The 24,886-nt window shown below is 34.9% G+C and overlaps 1 protein-coding gene across 1 annotated transcript in view; it reads right to left on the bottom strand.

Moving 5' to 3' along the window:
- Nucleotides 1-23,520, bottom strand: part of LOC111512105 (hexokinase type 2) — a 152,162-nt gene extending 128,642 nt beyond the window's left edge. The window contains exons 1-2 of the mRNA XM_074173049.1: nucleotides 23,259-23,520; nucleotides 7,302-7,352 (exon numbers count right to left, since the gene is read on the bottom strand). Of these exons, the coding sequence (XP_074029150.1) occupies nucleotides 7,302-7,352; nucleotides 23,259-23,276 (69 nt within the window). The 5' untranslated portion in view covers nucleotides 23,277-23,520. The remainder of the gene's footprint in view (nucleotides 1-7,301; nucleotides 7,353-23,258) is intronic.
- Between the last annotated feature and the right edge of the window lie 1,366 nt (nucleotides 23,521-24,886).

Raw genomic sequence — 24,886 nt, 5'->3', positions numbered from 1 at the left:
CAATATTTTTGAGCTGATTTATTTTTTTCAGTTGGCTCATCGTTAATTTCAAACATTTGATATGATATGAAGTTCTACACTTCATTTCACACAACTGGGATGATTCTGTTCTATCAACTATTTCATTGCAAATGGAACAAAAATGTATTTTTTCACCTGAATCATTCTGTGTAATATTTTCAGAAGACATTCCACACTCCTTTTTGTCTTGAACACACACTAAAATTGTTGAGAAATTGTTGATATTTAAGTGGGTTATACTGTGACGAACTTTCTTCTTCAGAGTTATCGCAACGAAAATCCTTAGAAGAAATGGTACTTCGAGTCCTAATTATTGCTTTTTGACAAGTTTCCGTTATTTCTTGAATTCATGTTAAAATGTTTGCCTTGCTTGGATATGACCTTTCGTTTATTTGCTTTATCAGTAGGACGACGAGATTCGTACGTGAGAGCATGTTCTTCAGGTCATGGTTTTATTTATCTGAATGAACTTTAATATTTATAATATTTTGTTTTTTGAACATTTCAATTACAATCGTTCATCAGCGGATGTATCATACCAAACAGTGAGAGATTACTAAGGTGTGTCTCGAAACCATTGATCTTTATATAAATCATGATTTTTTTAACAATGAGGTTATTTCAAGCTAAAATGATTGTAGATACCAATATCATACAAATTAATAAATAATGAATGGTAAAAGTTATTATAAACAAAATATAATGTATCAAGTTGTCACGTTGAAACAACACTATTTGTTGCATATTTTGAAGTTTACTGACTATAACTGAACTATAACTAACTATAACTGAAATTGAGACGTTGCTCTTTGTCACTAGTATACGTAGTGTTTTAGTGTTTTACTAACTACTGAATGAGTAGGGATTTGTGACAAACACTAATAAAGTTATAAAGGGAGTGTTATTTTAAGCCGTCATTATTGATTACTTGGTAACCGTTACTTGGTAGAATATATGAGAATGGAATATATGGTGTTATTGCTCACTTTGGGATGTATCGAATTGAACGAAGATGGCTTTTTTATGCTAACCCCTCGTCTTGAGACGGCCTTAAACATAAGAATATTCAGCAAAAATTGTGAAATATTTTGGAATTATTCTGCTCCAAATGAAATGACTAGTGCGATAAATAAAATAAAACAATTTAAGGTTCTACACCAAATGAGCATTAATAAAACGTAATACTGGAACTTATTGTGTCGAATAAATCCAAAATGAACATTTTTACCAATCACCATAAATGCAATACTCTTCTTGACGTGTGTTTCATCGACCAAGTTAACGTCTACAGGAGATGAAGAAAACTTTGTCAGTAATGAAATGAGAACAGTTCGTTACTGAGACTTCGTCCTCGCAGTAATCGTGCATACCACTGATGATGTATTGTCGCGGCAGTAGCAAACGAAACGTTTGGTACTTTAGGTTCCATTTCACCACAGCCTACTGGCCCGGATTTTGTTCTCTTTAATCCTTATATACTTTAGTCCCTGGTTGCTTTTGCCAAGTCAAGAGTTTGAAAACGGAAATATGAACCCAAACATAAACTGAAATCTCAGAAAACATCCTGCATGTGTATTTATGTAAATTATTGAGTATGACATATATAGACATGCCATTATTTTAAGGTGTATCAAAGTAAAGTAGCTGTTTTTTGGGTTTTGAAAACAAAAATGGATTATTTTCTGAAACGTCAACTGACTGAAGAAAGCTGTATACAGAAATTCAATTTTTTCATTGATTATTCAATTTGTAAGCAAAATTTATGAACAGGGCAAGTTACTGACTAATTGGACTCTTCAGCGGTTCACATTAAGCAGAAACTTTTCGGGGTGAACTTTTCAATTTTCAATAAGAAAAAAGTATCCGCAAATCTTTCGAATTCAATAGGTTTCGTACGTTTACGCTAGGTATTTGAGACTTCTTGATGAAACTGAGAAGATAAAGTTTGGCTAATACTGATCAGTCAGAACCCAACAATAAATCATCTTTACCAAATATCAAATTGTCAGATATTCCTTCACATAAAAATCCAACAGATTGCGTTTGAAAACGTTCACAACTCTTGAATTATAGCCTATAGGGGTCAGGCCCCCATTCGTTCTTCGTTGGGTCACGCCACCCTTCCTTGGGTCAATCCCAGTTCGGACAAGATCTGTTTAAACTTTAGTATAATTGGATATCGTCCAATTTTTCCATTGATTGTCTCAATCTGAAGTTGTAAATATCATGCCTTTATATACAGTACAATCCACTTAAAACGAGCCACCCTGAATAACTTTTGACACAATGATTTGCAGGAAAACTAAAAAAACACTTCAACCATAGTATATGTACTAGTATACATTTGATGTTACTTTCCCTATCGCACGGAGCGAAAATTTTTTATGTTTGTGCACGCAGCTGACTCCGGTTTCATCACAGTTATAAATATTGAAAGATGAAAATCTGTACTGTGTTATTAGTGTTCCCATGTTGTCATAAAATATATCGACTTGCGGTTTATTAAACCCTACGGCTCGCATCATGCTTGTCGACTCTGGTGCTCTCAATGAAATGTCCGAATGTCTCTGCATGATATTATAATAAAAATGCTTCCTGGTAGCTTGCTTCGCTTTACTGAAACGATGGGGGATCTTCATTGCTTCAGTCAAATTGAAAGCTAACTTCAGAATCTCCTCTTTCATCAGCGGCAGACATCTTTTGGATACATCTTCTACGTGGTCCACTAAAACTTGTTCGTACTTGGGTAAGAAAGTATTAGTGAATCTATCTAGCTTTGTTTGCAACTTCATTTCTTCTCCACGGTTCAATGTCGTTGTTTTATCATGTAGATTGCTTTTTGGGATATGTAGGGTAGTGAAGCTTCCCTCAAACTCATTTCTCTGGACAAAACCTTATATATCGCAGTTTGTAAACTCTTTTGGTCCCATTTTCCTTTCTTTTTCGTCTCTTCCATTTCGATTTATCTTCGTTCTTCTATCCTGTGAAACAACTTATAATAATTTAAATAATAAATATAAATGCTCAATAGAAAAAACAACTTGTAAACTGTCCGGTGTTAAGAGACATTTTTGTGTCCGGCACTAGAGGACACAGGATCCCCAACAATACGTTTTTTATACTAAAACTGTTTAGAAAATTAATAAAAACTTTCATTGTTGATGAATTATAAGGGTACACTATCTTTATTGGCAATTAAAAGAAATACTTAAACACAAAACTATAGCAGTAATACTCACTTAAAATTTATGCGACGCAGTGCTTTTCCGCCAAAAACAGCAATCAACTGCTCCCACCGAGGCTTTTCACGTCAAGGCAAAAAAGTTGTACGAAAATGACAGATTAAAATGTACTCTTTTGGCTATAATTGTATATCATCAATGGTCGCCAACACTGACATCAGAATAATTAACAGTTTCCCGCATGATGCGTATTTTTTCATTGGCTTTTCAAACGAACCAAACTCGGTGAGATTTTGATCCAATAACTTGAACATAGTTCGGTGTGGTTTTCGTCTTTCGATACAAGTTTAAATACATTTCCGATGTTCTAATACTGTTTCTATCGTATTTGTAATAAATTTGTATCATATCTCTTTTTTTATTCATACGTGAAACCCATGTTTCGCCAAAAATTCAATGAATTGTACAATAGCAAATTGAAAGTCAAATTTAGAAACAAAAAAGTCAAAGCCTATTATGATAAGAATTGATTTTTTTCAATATCTCCAATTTTTCTAAAAAGAATGATAACTTATGATACATCATAGAAAAGGTATAATCTGGTTCTATTTATTACAGAAAGAATCCAACATAGCGCCCATAAGAAAAAATAAAGTTGATGATGGTGGCCGGAAGACGAAAGGTAGGATAGCAAATCTGAAAACACCATTATGTAGCAGAAAAAAATAAAAACCGGATATCTCCAGATATACTCGAAATTTCATAACTTTTTCCACGGCATATTGTTAGTCAGGTAAATGCGCTACTTTGCCCTAATTTAACCTTCTTATCTCTCATAGTTTCCGAGATACCAATGGTGAGGATCGAATTTGAAACACCCTGTAGGTACTAACAAAATGTATTCCCTCACGAATGAGCAAACAATAAAAGAATTTTCAGAGAGAAATTGTGATATTTTTCTTTACTAGAATTAGTAGACAACCAATATTCCAATTCTAATTTGACTGTTTATAAAACAATAATCCTACCACACTTTCTTTACTGTGCTACTCTGATATCATCACTAGACGATAATTCTATCTCTACTCCACAAAAGTTACAAAACAGAGGAACGCGCTAGTTATTAAAATGCCATAAGTATACTCCTATATTATCAATGATTAATGTTCTGAAGTGGATGACATTAAAAGATAGATCACAATATGTTTCTGATATTCGTATTTAAAATACTAACTGGAAAAGCACCACATTACTTTGAATATTACTGTAATGTGGAAGAGGAAGTGATCATCTCCAAGAGGAAGTTTGATCTTTCTTTTGAAGATGATCACTTGGTGATCGAAACACATATCGAGGTGTTAAAATGACGGTTTGGTGTTGGGAAAAAACTCCAGTAATATTCGTTACTACACCAAAGGTTCCAAACAGTGCATCACAAGTAGCACATTACTTTAAATGAATTCATTATATATAACCATCAGGTACACACATACGATACAAGAGGAAGAGATGACTTAGTTGTCCCACGAACTAACCTTGCAAGAACAATGAACTCTATATTTCACAGATGACTCTTGAAATATTAAAAAGTAACACCCTCCAACTCTTCAAACGCTCCTTATCTCAATATCTCCGAGCACGATATTATTCCAACTGAGTTGTTCATCGTTCTTCTCAATATTAATCTCTTCATTATTTAACCCTGCTACGTTTTTACACACTATATTCTAGTATATAGGTCTCATATATTTTAGTTTATTTCATATATTGTTTAATAACTCATGTATTTGTATGATATTTATGTATATGCGGACATCTATTTCTAATCAATCTATTTCTGTGTTCCGTCATAGATACTTCTACATTGACATCTGCCTCCAGAATGAGACATTTTATTCGTAATTGATTTCCACATTCCCCCACTACCCCTATTTGGTCTTTAGTATCATACGACTGCCACTGAAGTCGGGATAAGTAAAGTTACATAATTGAGAAATGAAACAATGTATAACATTTGACGTTCTTTAGACTAGTGATTTGTAGTATATTTCTCAAATGTACGAGTGTATATCAATTTTTCAAAAATCTGTTGAAATCAATGTACTGTAGATGACACTGAGACTTGCTTTTGCAAAGTGTTCCATCTTTTATATAATTTTTCGAGAATTTAATACAAAAATTCGAAAAAATGTTCGGGTCCAACAAACAAAAACTCAAACGACTCTGATCTCAATCATTTTTTACCAATAAGAGACTTACCAATAAGAGACAATACGAATATATTTGTTTGAATAACTCAAACCATAAACTATCATTTTCAATGCAGGCACTGCATTGCATAAACGTTTCTTCATCATTGAGGCGCAAAATTGATGACCTCAAGTACTTGAACCATTTAAGGAAACACGAGAACTCTGCAATTTGTAACAATGCATATAAAATAAATAAGAAAGCTGTTGAAAATGAGATACTTCAGGAAAAAAATCAATCATTTTATGAAAAAAAGTCAATGAATCCAGCAACAAAAGTAAAACACTTTGGAATATTATTAAACACGCCCTCTAAAATTGATGAAAGCGAAAGTATTTCTATAAATCATGATAATAATTTAATTACTGATGAACTAAAAGTCGCAGAAATATTCGAAGAATATTTCTCGAATATTATAGATGAAAAAATTGAACTTCATTTCAAAGGAGGCCGTCTAGAGATGGGAACTACAATGCCAAATGTCAACACAACAATGTTTTTCTTACCAGCCACAGGGGTAGACGTAAAAAATATTGTGGAATCGCTACCTAATAAAAAAAGTACAGGGTATGATGAGGTTTCTATCGAACTTGTCAAAGAATGTATTGATATTATATGTGAACCAATTGCGCACTTAATAAACTCATGTATTTCTTTTGGAGGCTATCCCGATCTTCTTAAAATCGCACTATTGATTCGGATATTGAAAAGTGGCGATAGCACTAACATAGAGAATTATCGCCCCATATCGATTATCAGCGTCTTCTCTGAAATCTTTGAAAAGATTATATCGCGCAGAATAAAAGACTACCTGAAAAGATTCGACTTGATGACCAAGTGCCAACCTAGCTTTCGAAAAAATCATTCAACGGAAACAGCAACACACAAATTGGTTCAACAAATCCATGATTCAATCGATGAGAAAAAAGTCGTTGTGGGACTTTTTTTGACTTAAGTAGAGCTTTGGATACTCTGAGTATTGAAATAATTTGTAGAAAACTCTTCAACATTGGTATCAGAGGCAATATCAATAGGCTCATCGTGTCCTTCTTAGCTAATCGATATTTCAAAGTGGAACAGAATAATACATTATTTGACGAGTATTCTGTTACAACAGGAACACCATAGGGTAGTATTCTTGGTCCACTGATATTTTTACTGTATGTCAATGACCTTCCTGATAACATAAGTTATGGTAATGTGTACCTTTATGCAGATGATACGTCTATCATCTTATCGAGCAAAAAACCGGATGAAATGAATACCCAAGTCAACAATGTACTGCAAGAATTCAGTGAGTGGTGTTTTGAAAACAGATTGATTGTTAATGTCAATAAGACTGTTTGTATTGAATTTGCATATTCTCCTCGGAGTCTACATAACTTCACCTTCAATTTTCTCAACGAATCTCTGAGATCAACACCTTGTACAAAGTTTTTACGAACAGTTATATATATATATATATATATAACTGAAGGGTTGAAGGAGTTAAGTGCCTATAAATCTGCGAATGAACTATAAATTTATCTAAAATGTTTTATTTCAATTTATTATATCTTTCTTTGATTGAAATCTAATACTATTCGTATAGCTATTGATAGAAAAGAAAAAAGCCGAAAAGGTTTTCTTCCAAACGTGATCTATTTATCAATAATTGACCTGTTACTTCTGCATAATTATTAGTGACACGATATGTCAATTCCGTTCAATAATAATATAATAAATATATTTTATCTTTAAATTATTTCTAATATCCACGTAACAATTTCATTCTTTATGTCATTTAATACAAAAAAATTCAATTAAGGTACCATTTTTGACCTCGTTATAAAAATAGATAATACTCACACCTGAAGAAGCAGAATCTTCACTTGATGGGGGATGTTCTTTGTTTTGATACTGAAACAAAATATTGATATCAAAATCTAGATGTACCTTGCTATTTTTTAAATCAATCGCATGTAGAAATACAGTAGAAAATATTTGGATTAATAAGTGGTTACTTTCCAAAACGAATTAGAAAGACTTCATTGACAGAATAATATGGAACACCGTTTTACTTCTTATTGTCACAAATATTCATTCCTCAATTTATTCAACTAACAATTTATTTGTTTAAATTTAATTGATTCATGCATTTGTTCGACACAATAAAAACGATTGTTCCCAAAATTTGTTCTATTTTAAATGACACTTGATTTAAAATGTTGGATGAATTGATTTGTTTGATGAAAAGTTGCGAACAGTATAATATAGATTCATTGTTTGAAATTTTTGGAAGTAAATGTTTGTCATATATACTTTTTTTGTAACTATCGAATAATTTACTTCAATTTCTGTGAAACATGAATAAAATTGTTTGTTGATAATTATAGCTACATGAATTGAAACGATTGTTGATAATTTTAATTCGGCGCTAGCGTCGAGCGGATTCTTGCAGAAGCTGAATTTTTAAATCTGGCAACATGATAGTCTAGTGATAGTAATACAATATTCCGTCCGACCGCAGCGCCGAATAAAAATTATCAACAATCAATTTAATCTAGTATCACCTAAAAGCAACAATCAAAACAATTCATTTTTACAAAATATCAATAGAAAGTAAAACGGCGTAGCACGCCGTTTCACTTTTTATTAATATTCCTTTGAAATGAGCTGAATTATTTTGTTTGTTGAATTTCAGTGATACATGAATTAAATTGATTGTTGATAATTTTTATTCGGCGCTGACGTCGGGCGTGTTTTTGTGGAACTACATAACTGCATATATGTATGTCGTTGGTCATAGTACGGTAATAATCCGTTCGACCGCAGCGACGAATAAAAATTATCAACAATCAATTTAATTCATGTATCACCTAAATGCAACAGTCAAAACAATTTATTTTTACAAAATACCAATAGAAAGTAAAATGGCGTGCCACGCCAGTGATACATGAATTAAATTGATTGTTGATAATTTTTATTCGGCGCCACGGTTGAACGGCGTTTTGTCGTACTATTAATGAACTAGCTTGTTGCAATATGTAACACTTGAAGTTCTTGATAAATCCGCTCGATACCAGCGCCGAATTAAAATTATCAACAAATGCTTTAAATGTATCTTTCGAATACAACAAACTTTTTAAATCATCAAAAAATTTAATTCTTTTTCAGAAATTAGCTTTTTGAAAAGATTGATGAAATAAAATTATACTTGCTTGAGAATGTTTTGCACAAAAGTTGTAACCAAATTTAAAATTCAATGCATTAAAGTGAATGTTGGAAATATTCAACACTTTCAATTAAATTGAAATACAAAAATCTTTATTAATCATAGAAAAATATTTAGTATGGATAATTAATTTGCTATATTTTCAGACAAACGAAAGTCTATTTTTATTACCAACAATGTTTCTTGGGAAAACTTTAACAGTCATTCAAATATATTCATTGAAATTTTATTCCCAAACTTACTTTTAGAAAGTGAATTTAAAGTTTCATTATAATTCAACAGTTATATAAATAACTAACATTTTATTCAAAGGTCAAAATTATATGCGGAATTGAAATGTTTGTTGAATTTACTCGAATAATACATTTCCTTGACTGTTGAATAAAAATGTTTGTTCATTGCTGAGTTGAACTATACGTATATAGATTATTTTTAAGCGTAATAATATAGTAAAATGGCGTTCCATTTTTCAATACTCTGAAACAATATTTTTCTTTGAAAACAATAAAAGCTTCAAGTTATTTCATTGGTCTTTTTTATTCAAATGACAATTTTATTCATGTAACATTTTAAATCAAGTGTCATTTAAAATAGAACAAATTTTGCGAACAATCGTTTTGAATGTGCCCAACAATTGCATGAATCAATTAAATTGAAACAAATAAATTGTTAGATGAATAAATTGAGGAATGAATATTTGTGACAATAAAAAGTGAAACGGCGATCCATAGAATAATAGATTTTATGCAGCGATCATGTAATTCTCGTGTATTAATAACCATTGGTTCATGCGAGTGTATCAATAACCATTACATGAACATTGAATAGAACTGGCCAATACTTGATGAAAATCCATATTGAAACGCAAAAATACAGTTCATTGTATGATTTTCACTAAAAAGGGTTTCACAAAAACCGCGACACGTGTTATTATTTTACGCGAAACACGTGTCGCGGTTTTTGTAAAACCATTCATAAGTATTCTTGCCCGATCAGGTAGGCATTTATTGTATACAACGAACTACCCCTCTTAAATTTTGAACGGGACAAGATGTCAAGGCCGGACAAAATTTACGTAAAAAGGATAATTTTCAGTACTTTTCAATAAGAAAAACAATAGTGAAGCATCACTCATCGAGAGAACACTACTAATTCAAATAAATTCAAAGAGAAATATGTAATGTAAAAATAATGACAATAATGAAGTCTCTTTAAAAATTCATTTCCTGGAGCAATTTCGTTGCTAGCACCTCTTATTCTACCCATGCGTTCTGTAGTGGTCTGCGGCCATGTAACGTATATTTCGAATTTCACGAATATCCATAGACAATATAAATACGTAAAATCAGGTAATCTAGCGTGCCATCCTAAAAGATCACGTTGGCATATGGATTTAGAAATTGTCGAAACCAATAGATAGACAGACATGGTCCCTTGGAACTTAGCCTAATAGGATATATTTTCTTAGGAGTAGCGTGAATTGTAAAGTGTTCATTACATAATCACAGTCCATTCCAAATCTAGCGGATCTAGAACGATTGATCTAAAAGAATGACTTTCTGCGGATACCATGAACCTATTCGAGTTGGGCAATTTTATGGCAAAACCTGAAAAACCAGATCTCAATGTGAAGAAAGCGGGAAAAATAATTTTGATTTTTTGGACGTTCCTACTTTAACTGTGACTTTGAAATATTGACACTCCACGGTTTGCGCTAATGATCAATTCCGAAATATAGAGACTGTTGCAAATTTCAACAACCCTTCTTATAAGAGATGATTTTCTATGTTGAGGCGTATATAATGTTGGGAGCAAGCATGCTAGATGGGTTTAGATATTCTAAATAATCATCCAGTGACTACCTGAAGCAACTAAAATATTATTACCATATTTGCCAATTAGAACAAGAGACTTCCATTTGTTTTGTGATTTCATTCAAAATATATACCATATCATATGGTGGATACAGTTTCATTGAAGAGGCAAATCCCAAAATTCTCCCTCTTTTCGTGGGCCATATAATAATAATAATAATAGCCTTTATTGTCCAACAGTTTCCCATTTACAGGACAATATTAAAGAATAACAAAACATAAAATGGTGTTTATGAGTAAATTAATAATAATATCTAGTAGATTAAACAATAATTAAAATAACATACCAAAAATTAACGAAATATCGATATGACAATGCTGTTTAATTTTTCATCACCGAGATGAGTTCCTTGATGGAACACGAATGAATGTCAATTCGATTGCTAATTTTATTGAATTCACTACACATTATATAAAGTGATCTTCAATTGCATATTTGTTCTTATTCTTGGAAGTTTGAAAGTTGCATGATTTCGAGAAAAATATGAAGGAACATTGATATTAATCAGGCTGAGCAGACTGGAAGAGTCAATAAGGCCATTCAAGATTTTATACAAAAATATAATTCGTTGGTAAATTAAAATCCGCTATGAAGTGCACACACTATGGATACTCATTAGTAACCTTCGATCCTTTCTGGGATTTGTCTCTCCCTATATCACAAAGAACTGGCCAACTGAGTTTGTCACAAGAAAAAAAAATGAGCGAAGTCCCTGTCCAACGCAACGCAAAGCTAACTGAATCATCACATTGGTCGAAGGAGTGCAATTTTGATATGATTTTTTATAAAGACTAGTGATTGCATTTCTATTCCGGCTATAAATGTTTGTTCTATAATTTAAATCATTTCAAATACTTTTTTGAAACGCAAAATTATGATAATATGAACTGAATAATAATTAATGAAAATGAATGGATATAAAAACACAGTTCAACGATCATAAACAATGTCTATTCGTCGTTGACGAAAACCATTATGAAAAGCTTTGTCCGACAAAATGAACAGAAAATCCACAACCCATAAAACACTGCTTCCTAACATCAGAAATGCAACATCCTTCTCGATGCGCGGTTTCCCTATCTAAGTTAGCGTCATCAGGAGATGAACTACACTGAGTATACAGAAAGCAGTTATGAACAGTATGTCAAATTTTGATGAGATAAGTGAATAGAAATTTATGATTTAATCTTATTTCGTTTCAATATTGCATAAATGTATTACAAAATTCAAAAACAATAAAATTTTGCTCGAACATTAATGTAAGAGTTTGTAATTTGTAATTCATTATCTATCAATTTCGGACAAGCCTAATTCTCCTGAGCTACTGATCTAAAATCTGTTGTTTCAGAAAATGCTGAATATTTAAATGAAACAAAGTAGCTATGTGTGAGATATCGAAATTTTTTATTCGTTTGAAAAACCTATTGATGCCATTATGTGTAGAATATAACATCGTTCATCGCATAAATCAGGCTGATTTTGACAGGTGTCATGGGTTATATTAGCTTTGAGGACAGCTATGGTTTGTGGCTTATTCGCATACACCTGATGTGACTTAAGAAAACCCACATGATCTCGGTGACCAGTTCACATCACCTCCATGTGAGATGACCATGCTCTCAAATCCCTCGTGCCAAAAGTAGTTGCTAATCATCGACCTATATTGCTTCTCGTTGACAGTGATGGCCTGGCCAACGTCGTTCTTAAAGAAATATGGACCGATGAAACCTCCAATCCAAAATCCGCACCAAAGAGTCACTTTTTCGAGATGCATTGGAAGCTTTTAGATCTCATGTGGATTGGTATCGATTGGTATCGACAATTCTCTTTGTTAACGTTCTCATCCATCCAGAAATAGGCCTCACTCATTGCCGAAGATGATTTTTTCATGAAAATTCGGGTCAGTTGCCCACAGCTCCAGAGCCCATTCAGCGAACTAACGTCATTGTCTATGGTCGTTTATCTTCAGTTCCTGGGTCAGTTCAAATGCAGGCCCAATTCACAACACCAAATTCGGCAAGTTGTGGTCTGCGAAAGGCTGAGCGATGCGAAATCCTCGGATTCTCCTGCACACTCTCACAGACAGCGGCGATGTTTTCGGCATATCTTGTGTTTCGTCGACTTACCGATATTGGTCCATCGTTTACTGGACCAATGGACACAAATTTATCCAACGATACCGGAGACGACACTACTGAAGCGGATCACAGATGTCGAGGAGGTGATTGCTACTTTCAAGCGCCTGGGGAACAAAGCCTCAGGCATTGAGGCAGTTATACATCGTAACCTGCCGCGGAAGGTCTCGTACAACTGGTATACATCGTAAATGCTATCATAAAACACCAGCACTATCCGGATTGTCTGAAGTTCGCGGAGGTGGGTCCCATCCATGAGACCATTGATAGTTATCGCCCCATCTCACTGCTCAGTGCGGTGGCAAAGGTCATTGATGAACTTCTCCTGGGTAGGCTTCTTGGCCAGGAAGACAGGATGAAACTCATCCCCGAAGAGCAATTCGGGTTCCGGCGAGTTCGGAATACGACATCGTAACTGGCCCGGGTTGTTCACAGGGTGAGGGAATCCTTCAACCAGGGAAAGAATATGGTTATGGTCCTGTTGGACATTCAGAAAGCTTTCAACAATGTTTGGATAGAGGGATTTGTCTCGAAGATGTAGTTGCCAGGCATGCCATTATTCGTGATTAGGATTCTTGAATCCTACCTGAGCTACCAAACTTTTCGCGTCAGAGTGGACGAAATCAGATCTGCAAATTATCCGTTTAAAGGAGGTGTTCCGCAGGGGTCCTGCTTGTCACTGCCTCTTTATTCCTTATATATGCACGACTATCATATGTTTCCGAGAAAGAATGTGGGTATACAGTGTGTAAAAGCCATATGGAATAAATTCACTGTTTCGTTTACTGTACATATTAAAAAAACCGAAATCAAATCAAATGTAAATTTTAATTTGACATTCTTCAACGTAAAAATTCCACCCCTACCTTTAACTCCATTCAAATGCCAGGTACAATCCCCCATTTTTCAAATGGGAAGTATAGATTTGTGATATATAATTTGAAAGGTCTCTTCATTCTTTATTCCAAAATGTTATCACTTTAAAGTTTATTGCAACAATTAAGATTAAATAAATTATAATCATATGGTTACCGAAATTCGACAAAATACACTCAGAAACTAAAATGTAATGCAAAACGTAATGAAATGTAGAATACCAAAAATAACTATGAATGTTAACAAAGTAGATGTTCAAAATGTTCACCGCGAACGTCTTGGCAACATCTTAATCGCAACCGTTATTCGTTCTTTTGAGTCAATTAAATCTGAAGGTTTAGTTTTGTACACATTGCTCTTCACATCTCCCCATAATAAATCTAATGATGAAAGATAGGTTATCGAGCTGGCCATTCGATCGATCCTCGCCTCCCTATCCACCGATTGGGAAATATATCGAGGGATCTGTATCTGTAGAGTAGAGAGGGTGAGTGTAAGCCCACGCACTTAGGCCACATGTGACCCATTGTACATCCTCCCGAGGAGTTGTCCTCCTAGGTCATCGTCCATCCTGTCCTTTCCAGGAAGTTGGACAGGTCGCTGGGAGATATCTCCTTTATAACGGCAGGTGTAGGCCAAGACTCGCCGAACACACACTCTCTTATTGACGATAACTCCGGGCACTCGCACAGGACATGCCTGACAGTCTCATCTTCCTGTTCACACATCCTGCATAGAAGTGTGTCCACTAGCCCCATATTATGTAGGTGTTTCCTTAGCTGACAGTGGCCAGTCAGAAATCCTACTGTAAGGCGTAGATTTTTCCTGGTCATCACCAGATATTTCTTCGGCGCCAGCTTCCCAGGGTCGCCCAAGGTGATCCTGGCAAGATTACATCCTTTGATTTCATCCCATCTCTTTAAGGATTGAGCATGGGTGTAACATTTGATTAGTTCCGCAATTGTCGAAGTCATCAGGCCGTGGGTGCCACTGGGTCCTAAAATTCTTAGTCCAGCCGCTTCCTTGGCTAAAGAGTCGGCAATGCGATTACCTTTACTCCTGTCGTGCCCTTTAACCCACCTCAGGATAATGTTATTATCTACCGAGGCTTTGGCAAAATCTTGGTGGAACTCTAGTGCTAGCTCTGAAGTAACACGCTGTCTGTTCAAGGCTGATAGTGCTTGTCTGCTATCAGTGCAGATTGTTATGTTTTTGCCAGAAATTCTTTTCTTGGTTATTTCTTTTGTGGCGATTGAGATATCAGCCAGTTCTGTTTGGACCACGCTGGTATTTCTTCCCATTCCCCACTTAATCCTTAGGCTTAGTGATCTGGAGTACACTCCATATCCTGAGCTTTCTTTGGTTTTTGAGCCGTCTGTATAAATTCGTATTGCATTTGTAGCATCTGACTGTTCTGCTTAATTTGTATTTTGTAGGATTTATTAAACACAAACCTGGGTTCAATTGCATCACTTGTTGCCTGCAGCAGAGGTTGCGCAGTAAGCGCTTCCCGCCATAGGCCCAGCCTCAATTGACGCATTCCTACTTCGAGGTTTACACCAACCGTGCGCAATCGTACCATGGCCATTAACGCAACCTCCTTAACGTACAGATCCAGAGGGGTCAGACCCGTGATTAATTCCATTGCCGCGGTTGGTGTTGTTCTCATGGCTCCTGTGATGTTTAAACAAGCCAGTCGCTGTATTTGATATAATTTTTGGATTGCCGTTGCTTGTAGAACTTTCGGTCCCCATGCAATGGGTCCATACGTTAACATAGGTCTTATTATTGGAGTGTAGATCCAGGCGACCACACGGGGTGAAAGACCCCATGCGCGTCCCACTGTCCTCCGACATTGCTCATAAACCACGTATGCTCTTTTTGCTCTACTCTGTAGATGAGAGTTCCATGTTAGCTTCTTGTCGAGGATAGTACCAAGGTATTTCACCTGTTCAGAAAAGTTTAGTTTGCTTTTGAAGATTTCCGGAGGTTTTAATCCCGTTAAACTTCTTTTCCTGGTGAAAAGGACCATCGACAGTGAGTGTTCCTTACACCATGTTTCTAATAATTTGAGCCCATCCTGCGCTCTATCGCACAGTGTGTTTACAAATTTGCCGGTCTGTAAGATAACTATGTCATCTGCGTATGCAATTGTGTAGAATCCATTTTAGTTAAGGTGATTAATTAGGGTATCCAGAACTATGTTCCAGAGAAGGAGTGATAAGACCCCTCCCTGTGGACATCCCCTCATGACCAGTCCTTTCACTGTGATGTCTTCTACATTAATACTTATTGCTCTGCTAGAGAGCATTTGGAGTATCCATTCTCCTACTACCAGGGGTACATTCCTGAAGTGTAGTTGCTGGGTAATTGTTGGAAAGGTTGTTTTATCAAACGCTCCTTCGATATCTATGAATATACCCAAGGTGGATTCTTTGTTTTCCAATGATCTCTCGATTCTACCAACCACATGGTGGTTGGTAGAGTCTTGTACGAGGGATTGCCGGACATTAACTTGGTAATGTGGTGGTGCTTCCTGCTGGAACCATATCGTATTCACTGGAACTTGAGGGTTTCCTAGATCAGGATATAAATTTTCTAAACTTGGAATGACATCAGTTTGAAGTAGTGCCAAATAATTATCACCATTCATGTTGCCCTCAATGAAAAAAGGACCAATTATATAGTTTTCTAAATTCCTGCCCAAACATTAACCTTTTGAGGGTATTGCGTGTGTTCTTTTCTCATACAGTGACCACACGCGGCAATTTTACCGATTAGTCAGAATTGGATGATATTGTTATCCATGTCCATCATTTGCTCACTGGGACTCGACTGACTTCAAAGCGTCTTGATTGCATATTTGAAACCAGGATGGACATTAAATCATACCCAATATCCATTTACACAAGATTGCTCACAGTAGCAGGAGGATTACATACGGATGGTTCCTAGAATTTGTAAATTCCATTCACCCTTCGAGTAAATCCGTCAGTGAGACTGGGGCCAATAACAATATTTAATACTCGTAGGGAGAAGTACTTGGTTCAGGGTAGGTAAATCTTTATTTTCTTTTCATAATTTTCAATGATATTTGTTGATTTTTCAATCCTGTTTTGAAATATATTGATTTTTTCAATATCAACAATAATTTCTCATTAAAATAATTTCTTTGTGAACAACATTTCATTTCATTTCAATTTTAAGCAAAATACAAAGGAATATCTAATTTGAAGCGAAAACGAAACTCAACTTGTCCCCAACATATTTCATATACCTACTACGTATGTGGTTATGAACGATGACGCGGGTATTGTTATATTTATTTATACCTATATGCACGTAAAGTGGAATCCTTACGTATAAACAATCAGAAAATAATTACTGGATTGTCATTAATAACCACTTAACGATTTTCTGAGAACGACTGATAAGGATTCGGGTGGACCAAGAATTTATGGTGCATAATTTGTATACCCGCTGAATATCACCCCACATATCCACATATTAATATTTGACAAAATCAAATTATAAAGTGTAACTATCTTCATTCGTGTTTGAAGGCCGTCGTAGTTTGGAACTGCATACTTACCTACGTTTCGCCAGCACGACTGGCTGGCTTCTTCAGAGGTTTATTCATCTTGATAATTCACCGATGACTGATGATTTCTATTTGTATTTATGTTGATTCTGGTAGTACGGCTTGCTTGTTGATGCTATTGGCCGAAGTGTTATTACCTGTTGATGACGTAGCATAATCAATAACGTAACATAACAGGTAATAACACTTCGGCCTCAACACTCTTGAGATTCTCACTTCAACACCTCTTTTGGAAGTGTTTGAGGAAAAAGAAAGGCGAGGTGCCAATAAAACCACGAAATTGCCGAAGCCATCTGCACCAGCTAAGAAACGTGCCGAAGGTGCAAGCGATACCAGCCGTTAAGCGAAAGTTATGTTCAGAAGTCTCTTCATCTTCTAATGAAAGCATAGACGACAATCTATATGATGATGATGAACTAAATGATGCCGACCCAAAAGAGTTCTGCTTAATTTGTAATGAATTTGGTAAGGACGGGTAGATGTGATACAGTTGCACAATGTGTGGAAAATGGGTGCGTCAGGACTTACTTATTGAATAAGAAGAAACCCAGTGTACCCATACCTAAGACCTCCTAGGAGAAAAATTAATTATTTTTAAATATTTGTAGTAACTTAAGCCACTCTCTGATTGCGTATATTGTGTGACCCGTAATAGGTATCGCATGTTAGAAGAAAAGGTATCGTTAGTATCTAAGTGCAACGTCGCATTTACATCGCTTCTTAGGAAAGACATTTCTATTCTGAGTTTTTTTCAGAATCCGAAAAAAAAATAGTGGCCTTTCAATGGTTCTGCCCCTACAACCTGAGATCAACTGGTGAGAAAAATATCATTTATCATAAAAAATATAAAGAAGCCTCAGTGCTTTGGACCATTTATTCACATGGAGACAAAGGCAGCGCCTCATCTCCACCTGATGTCCTTTCTGCTTGTATTTATACTTAAAAAAATAAGACCTTGTCAATCTTTCGACTTTTGAGATGATCCAGCTATCGTCCATCTGTATAACCCATTTCAAACCCCCTTTTCTTAGTCCACCCGGGAATCGTTCGTTAAAAGTAAGACTTTGTTTATCCTCAGCTCGTATACAAGTCTCAACTTCTGAGAATTGTCGTTCGTAAAGGAGAGAGCTGGTTAACTGAAAAACAGACGTGTTTTCTGGCGTTTAATCGTATTCAAGCGTGTACTTGATAATAAGAGTCGCTAGAATGGAATGAGTCAATCTGTATCAAATGTCAAATTCAACAATAAAAACAAACTTTTCAATTTGTTCTAACCTCAATTAGAATCGGATTTGTGCATTCAATTGTTTGCATAAATATTACAAATTTAGCTGCATTTTTAAAAGCAGTTGTACCCGAATTCTTTTTTTTTTATTCAAAATATGGACCAACAAGGCTAGTCAACCAACAATATAAAGAAACCAATGAAGTTATCAGAGTGTTATATGGTCTAATAAATGATAATACTTATATAGACAATATTGCAATAATTCTGACTTGAATATTACTAGAGTTTTATCCCAACACCAAACCGTTATTTTTAACACCTCGACATCTTCAAGAGGAAGTTTAGTCTTACTCTCCCTGTTTCTCCCCGTTTTGAATGACTCGAGATTTATTCAACACTTCAATAATGAATATAGAATGTGAAGAAATAACTAAGGATTTTGTAGGAGGAAATCAATATGGAAAATTGCTCTTCATAACCCTCTGGTGACTTGGAAAGGAAGAGGTTTTAGCATCAGTAGTTGACAGATTCAATATCGGTTCAAGTACAACTTACTCAAGCACAGAGTTAATTTTCGATTTGATAATAAGGCTTTTTGATATAAAACGTGACCTGAAGAATTACTTGCAGTAGAAGTAAATTTCAGAGATAGGGCTGGATTTCCAGTTGTTATTGGTGCCACTGACGGTTGCAATTTCAATTTCAAAGCTCTATATCGATCGAAAAATGTAATACTCATATCAAATTGCAGGGAATAGTTATAGCTACTAAAATATTCATTAATGTTATGGTAGGTTTTTCTGGTTCAGCTAATGGTGCTGAACGAATATTTATTGATGTGAATCAACAAGGAAAATATAGAAAGTATTTTCTTTCAGACGAGTATCACCTTGTGGGTGAATCAGCTTATCTTTTATTAAAATGGATGCTGAAGCCAATATAATGGTATTTTGAATGCAAAAAGAACGCAATTTCAACATAAAATTGACTAAAACAAAGATCATAGTTGAACACACTTTTAGACTTCTCAAGTCAAGGAATTAGCTATTTCAATGTAAATATTATTTAAAAACCAGCAAAAATTATAAAGCATGTTGTGTACTTCACAATTTTTGCTATATAAATGATGAACCATGGAATGAATATATATCCACTACCGGAAGATGATTGGTTTGTGAATGCTGGTTATATATACAGGCTGATTCACGGTGGATGGCACATTAGACGTTTCTGGTGAACCAGACAACGGATCACTTTGAAAATTTAATGGAGGGCATGTTCGGACATTCTCTAGCCAACTAAAATATTTTCGACAATGCGGTGTTGCCGCTTCTATTAGAAAGCAGTAGCAACTTTGATTTTTCAAATGGAACACTCTGTATATAATATTATTTTTGGAATCTCCAACAATTGCCCGACAACTTTTCTTGATATTTCCCTATACCTATCTGTTACCGTTTTCGAAATAAAAATTAATTTCAATTTTTTTCTTCGAGAATCATGACTTCTAAAAATGCCGATATCTTTTAGTTAAGAAGTACTATGATATCGAAATTTGGTTTGGAGTTAGGTGATACTTGGACACTTCCCACACGTCAGCCTAATCTCCGTTACATCAATACAGGGTGGTAAAAAAATACAGTTTTTTCGTTTGCTTGAAAAAGTTGCTGAAATTTGATTATTTTAAATTGAACACCCTATATATTATTGAAAATTCGGAAAGCTGCTGAAATTTGCTTTCTTTCTATGTATATCATACCTATACCTAACTAGTCAAGTTTCGGACTTATGAACATTTATTTGTGAAAATGTCCCTTCAGAATGGTATTTCCATTCGGTATTTGGTAAGCAGGCCATGATTACTATTTGACAGTAGCGTTGTGACATTCTCCTAATAATATCGACATTTTCGTCACTTCAGAAGTTGCAAATACCTTCAAAACGATGGAACAAAACTATTCAAACGAAGTTCTTATGAATTTGTTTATTATTTTTGGACAGTGTGACAAAATTATCAGCAGAACATGTAGAAAGTTCAATGAAATGTATCCGAATCTACCGCCAATGAACCTCAAGAAATTCATACGAATTCAGAACAATTTCAATATGTTTGGATAAACTTTAAAAAAGCACCAAGAAACTTGAAATTGGAAATATTGATATGAATAATTATAAAAAAGTAAAACAATCATGTGGAATATTTCAAAATATGTTCGAATCGCTGGCCGTTCACTTCCAAGCACTTTAAAATGCGGGTGTTGACTGCTTTCGTGGTGGCAGATCTGATTTCATTGGAATCCAAATCTTCAAATGTTTGGGCAATCCTTTCTAACAATTCATCTCTCGAACGCACGGGTATTTTGTAAACTTTTTCTTTAAACATTCCCCACAAATAAAAATCTAATGGATTAAGATCGGGTGATCTCGCTGGCCAATTCCATGGTCCCAAGCGCCTCATCCACCGATCGTCAAAGTCTATCCAGTTCTGCGCTCACTTCTCTTGTGCAATGTGCAGGAGCTCCGTCTAGTTGGTACCAACAGTTTCGATAATCTTCGAGTGGCAGATTATCCACGAAACTGTCTACAGTATTCTCCAAAATATTCAGGTAGCTTCTGGATGTTAATGACTCCTCGTATATCACGTACCTCAATTTGTTGTCCATCAACATGCAGAAGACATTAAAACTAAATTTTTCTTGAAATCCGGCTTCTTTTGTGACGTGAGGATTTTCACTGGACCAATAATGACGATTTTTTCTATTGAAAATCCCTTCTCTCGAAAATTTCGATTCATCAGTCCAAATAATTTTATTTAAAAAAAGTGGATCTTCTTGAATGCGTGTCAACAACATTTCACAAAATTCTACTCTCTGTTGAGGATCTTGAGGCTTCATTGCTTGAATTTTGGCGAATTTATAATCATGCATTTTATGTCTTCGCAAGATTCTTTGAACCGATGAATATTTTATACCCAAATATTCTTCAGCACTTCTTATCGATGACTCGGGAAATGCGTGAAAATATGCTAAGACATTAATCTGGTTGTCTTCGAAAGTTACGGGTCGAGGCAAGTTTCTTGGAGCTTTTGAAGTTGATCCAAATGCATTGAAATTGTTCTGAATTCGTATAAATTTCTTGAGGTTCATTGGCGGTAGATTCGGATACATTTCATTGAACTTTCTACATGTTCTGCTGATAATTTTGTCACACTGTCCAAAAATAATAAACAAATTCATAAGAACTTCGTTTGAATAGTTTTGTTCCATCGTTTTGAAGGTATTTGCAACTTCTGAAGTGACGAAAATGTCGATATTATTAGGAGAATGTCACAACGCTACTGTCAAATAGTAATCATGGCCTGCTTACCAAATACCGAATGGAAATACCATTCTGAAGGGACATTTTCACAAATAAATGTTCATAAGTCTGAAACTTGACTAGTTAGGTATAGGTATGATATACATAGAAAGAAAGCAAATTTCAGCAGCTTTCCGAATTTTCAATAATATACAGGGTGTTCCATTTGAAATAATCAAATTTCAGCAACTTTTTCAAGCAAACGAAAAAACTGTATTTTTTTACCACCCTGTATTGAAGTAACGGAGATTAGGCTGACGTGTGGGAAGTGTCCAAGTATCACCTAACTCCAAACCAAATTTCGATATCATAGTACTTCTTAACTAAAAGATATCGGCATTTTTAGAAGTCATGATTTTCGAAGAAAAAAATTGAAATTAATTTTTATTTCGTAAACGGTAACAGAAAGGTATAGGGAAATATCAAGAAAAATTGTCAGGCAATTGTTGGAGATTCCAAAAATAATATTATATACAGAGTGTTCCATTTGAAAAATCAAAGTTGCTACTGCTTTCTAATAGAAGCGGCAACACCGCATTGTCGAAAATATTTTAGTTGGCTAGAGAATGTCCGAATATGCCCTCCATTAAATTTTCAAAGTGATCCGTTGTCTGGTTCACCAGAAACGTCTAATGTGCCATCCACCGTAAATCAGCCTGTATATGGAAGCACAAAATGAACGTGAAACAATAGCTGCCCAGCTAGTACTGTGCCTTGAATGAAAACTTTTCAACTCATCCATTTCTTTTCTCTGCCCTTTCTAATTTCAAGGAAATACTTGAAAATAACATTTCTTTCAACATAGTAACAAAAATATAGTACTCCAACATTGAGATTTAAATAAGTAAATCCTGATTTTCTAAAAAAAATAATATTTTGTTTTAAGGTCAATCACCACAAAAATACACTAATTTTTTGCTTAGGTCCATATAATTTTTGACGAGTCTGATGACGTTCAAGGGTTCATTTTCCAAATAATCAACTCCAAAGTGTTTTTGAATTTGTTTTAAATAATTTGCGGCACATTCAGGATCTAAAAACATAGCAAAATTTCTAAAAGCAACAACAATTTTCATTGTACACCTTGGAATCTCTGGAAATTGTAAAAGTCGACATACAAGTAATAACTTCCCAGCATTATTTTGTGCATCCTTGCAACGTATTTGATGAAACGTTTTCAGCACTTTATAAACTGTAACAATCAAGATCAAGCAGAAACTGACAATTGACGTAACGTAACGTCAAATTCTGTTTCAAAACCAACCTCACGCTAGTTTTAAATCATCATGAATACGTTTAAAATCATAGTTGATGTGACGTCATCGTTTCAACGCCGGAATGAATGTATGTATTTGAATCACAGACGAATACGTTTTGAATACATGAGCGCCAGAAAACGCCTCAGATTTTTCAACAGAGAAATCGCATCATGAGTAATGACATAACAAACTTGATTATTAAACTACAAGCGTGTTTCTTCAAAAATGTATTACAGTATCTTATTTTCTGTAACACTCACCACTATTTCTGGAGCCATTTCGCCCTATTTTTTCACTTATTAGTCACTACTGAACACTTTATCACTGGAACGAAAGATAACTCTATTCCCCGCCGTTTTAGTTCTACAATACACTATCAGTATTTCAAGTTTTTTGGTTCATCGAACAGGGACATTTGAGTTATTACCCAACAGCTTATCTGCGGTTTTAGTTTTGAAACTATCGAATTATGACTGACTAGCTAAAAAAAATAAATTTAAGTGCGAGTCTACTTCGTCATCAATCTTAAAATAACGCGATCCCGAAACTCAGTCAAGACATATTCGCGTTATGTAATATCTATTCAGCTATTAAATAAAACTATTTATTCACCTGAGTTTCTATGTACTTTCAGAATATAATAAAACTTTATGTCGATTAAATGATCATTGTTTACCACTAAGATTTAACCTCATCGAACTTGTAACTTACGTATGCTAATTTTTTATAAAAAGTACAAAAACATTACGGAAAATGATATGGAAAGATAGTTGATAACAAGAGGACGAAAACCGACATAGCACGCAGCACAATATGAAAAGTGAACAAGGTCAAAGTGATTCCTTATAATATTTGCATTCGCAAAAAACGCTCATCCTGAAAAAATAAATGTGTTTGTAAGTGCTGATAAATTTTGATGGCGTGATAAAAACCAAAAAAATGCCGTCTGGAAGGATTCGTAATACAGGGGTACAAAAAGGAATGTGATATGTGGGCAAGATATCTATAGTTTATGATATATAGTTTATGATGTTCTTAAAAAAAAGGTTTCATAGTTTTCTTGGATCAAAAAATTTTCACAAAAAATTTACAGAACTGTACAATAACTTCTTCAAATGAGTATAAACCTGAACACGCCTGAACAATATTGGTTATAGTAAAGCACGACTTGCGGTTATATTGACTTTTTTTTTGCGTATCCAATTTTAAAACAAACCAACCCTTCTTTCTACTGACGAACCTTTAGTAGGTACATTGCTATAATGTATATAAGTGGGTTACTAAAGTTCATGGGATTGAAAACTCATCAGGTTGACGACTGGCGTATAGGTATTTATTGACTGGCCATCGCGACTGGCGGGCAGTATATATCACTTAGGCCAACACCATTACGCCAGTAAGTGTATTTCAAGCATTTACATCAATACTGCGAGTTTAATCATTCTACCTTGATAATTACGTAAGTTACGGGGGTGCTTCCATGAAAAGTGAGACACACTGTATATTTCATTATGGAATTGGCTAGCACTTGACAATATAAACACGCCTGAGGACGCTTTTCTTTAGTGAAAAACATGTTGCGGTTTTGTAAACTGTTCAGTGAAGTGTTACTTGAATACGTTGTTATGTTGACTAATGTTGTGGAATTGGTCGCGGTGGTAGTGCGCCCGACTCAAGATCGGAAGACCGTGGGTTCGATTCCTGCCTCGACCAAATATTTTTCTCGAGAGAATTTATCTGGTTGAAGCTGAGATGATTCTGCAACCGTGTTAGGAATCACACGTTAAAAGGTAAGACCTCGTTAGTCCTTAGCTCGCACACGTTCTTCAACTTCTGAGAGTTGTCGTTCGTATGGGGGCGACAGCTGATTAACAGAAAAACAGATTTT

This window comes from Leptinotarsa decemlineata, unplaced genomic scaffold, assembly GCF_025532065.1.
Source record: "Leptinotarsa decemlineata unplaced genomic scaffold, Ldec_3_MD MMD2_tig00000199_RagTag_RagTag, whole genome shotgun sequence".
Lineage (NCBI taxonomy): Eukaryota > Metazoa > Arthropoda > Insecta > Coleoptera > Chrysomelidae > Leptinotarsa > Leptinotarsa decemlineata.
This window is presented reverse-complemented; position numbering and strand designations above follow the sequence as displayed.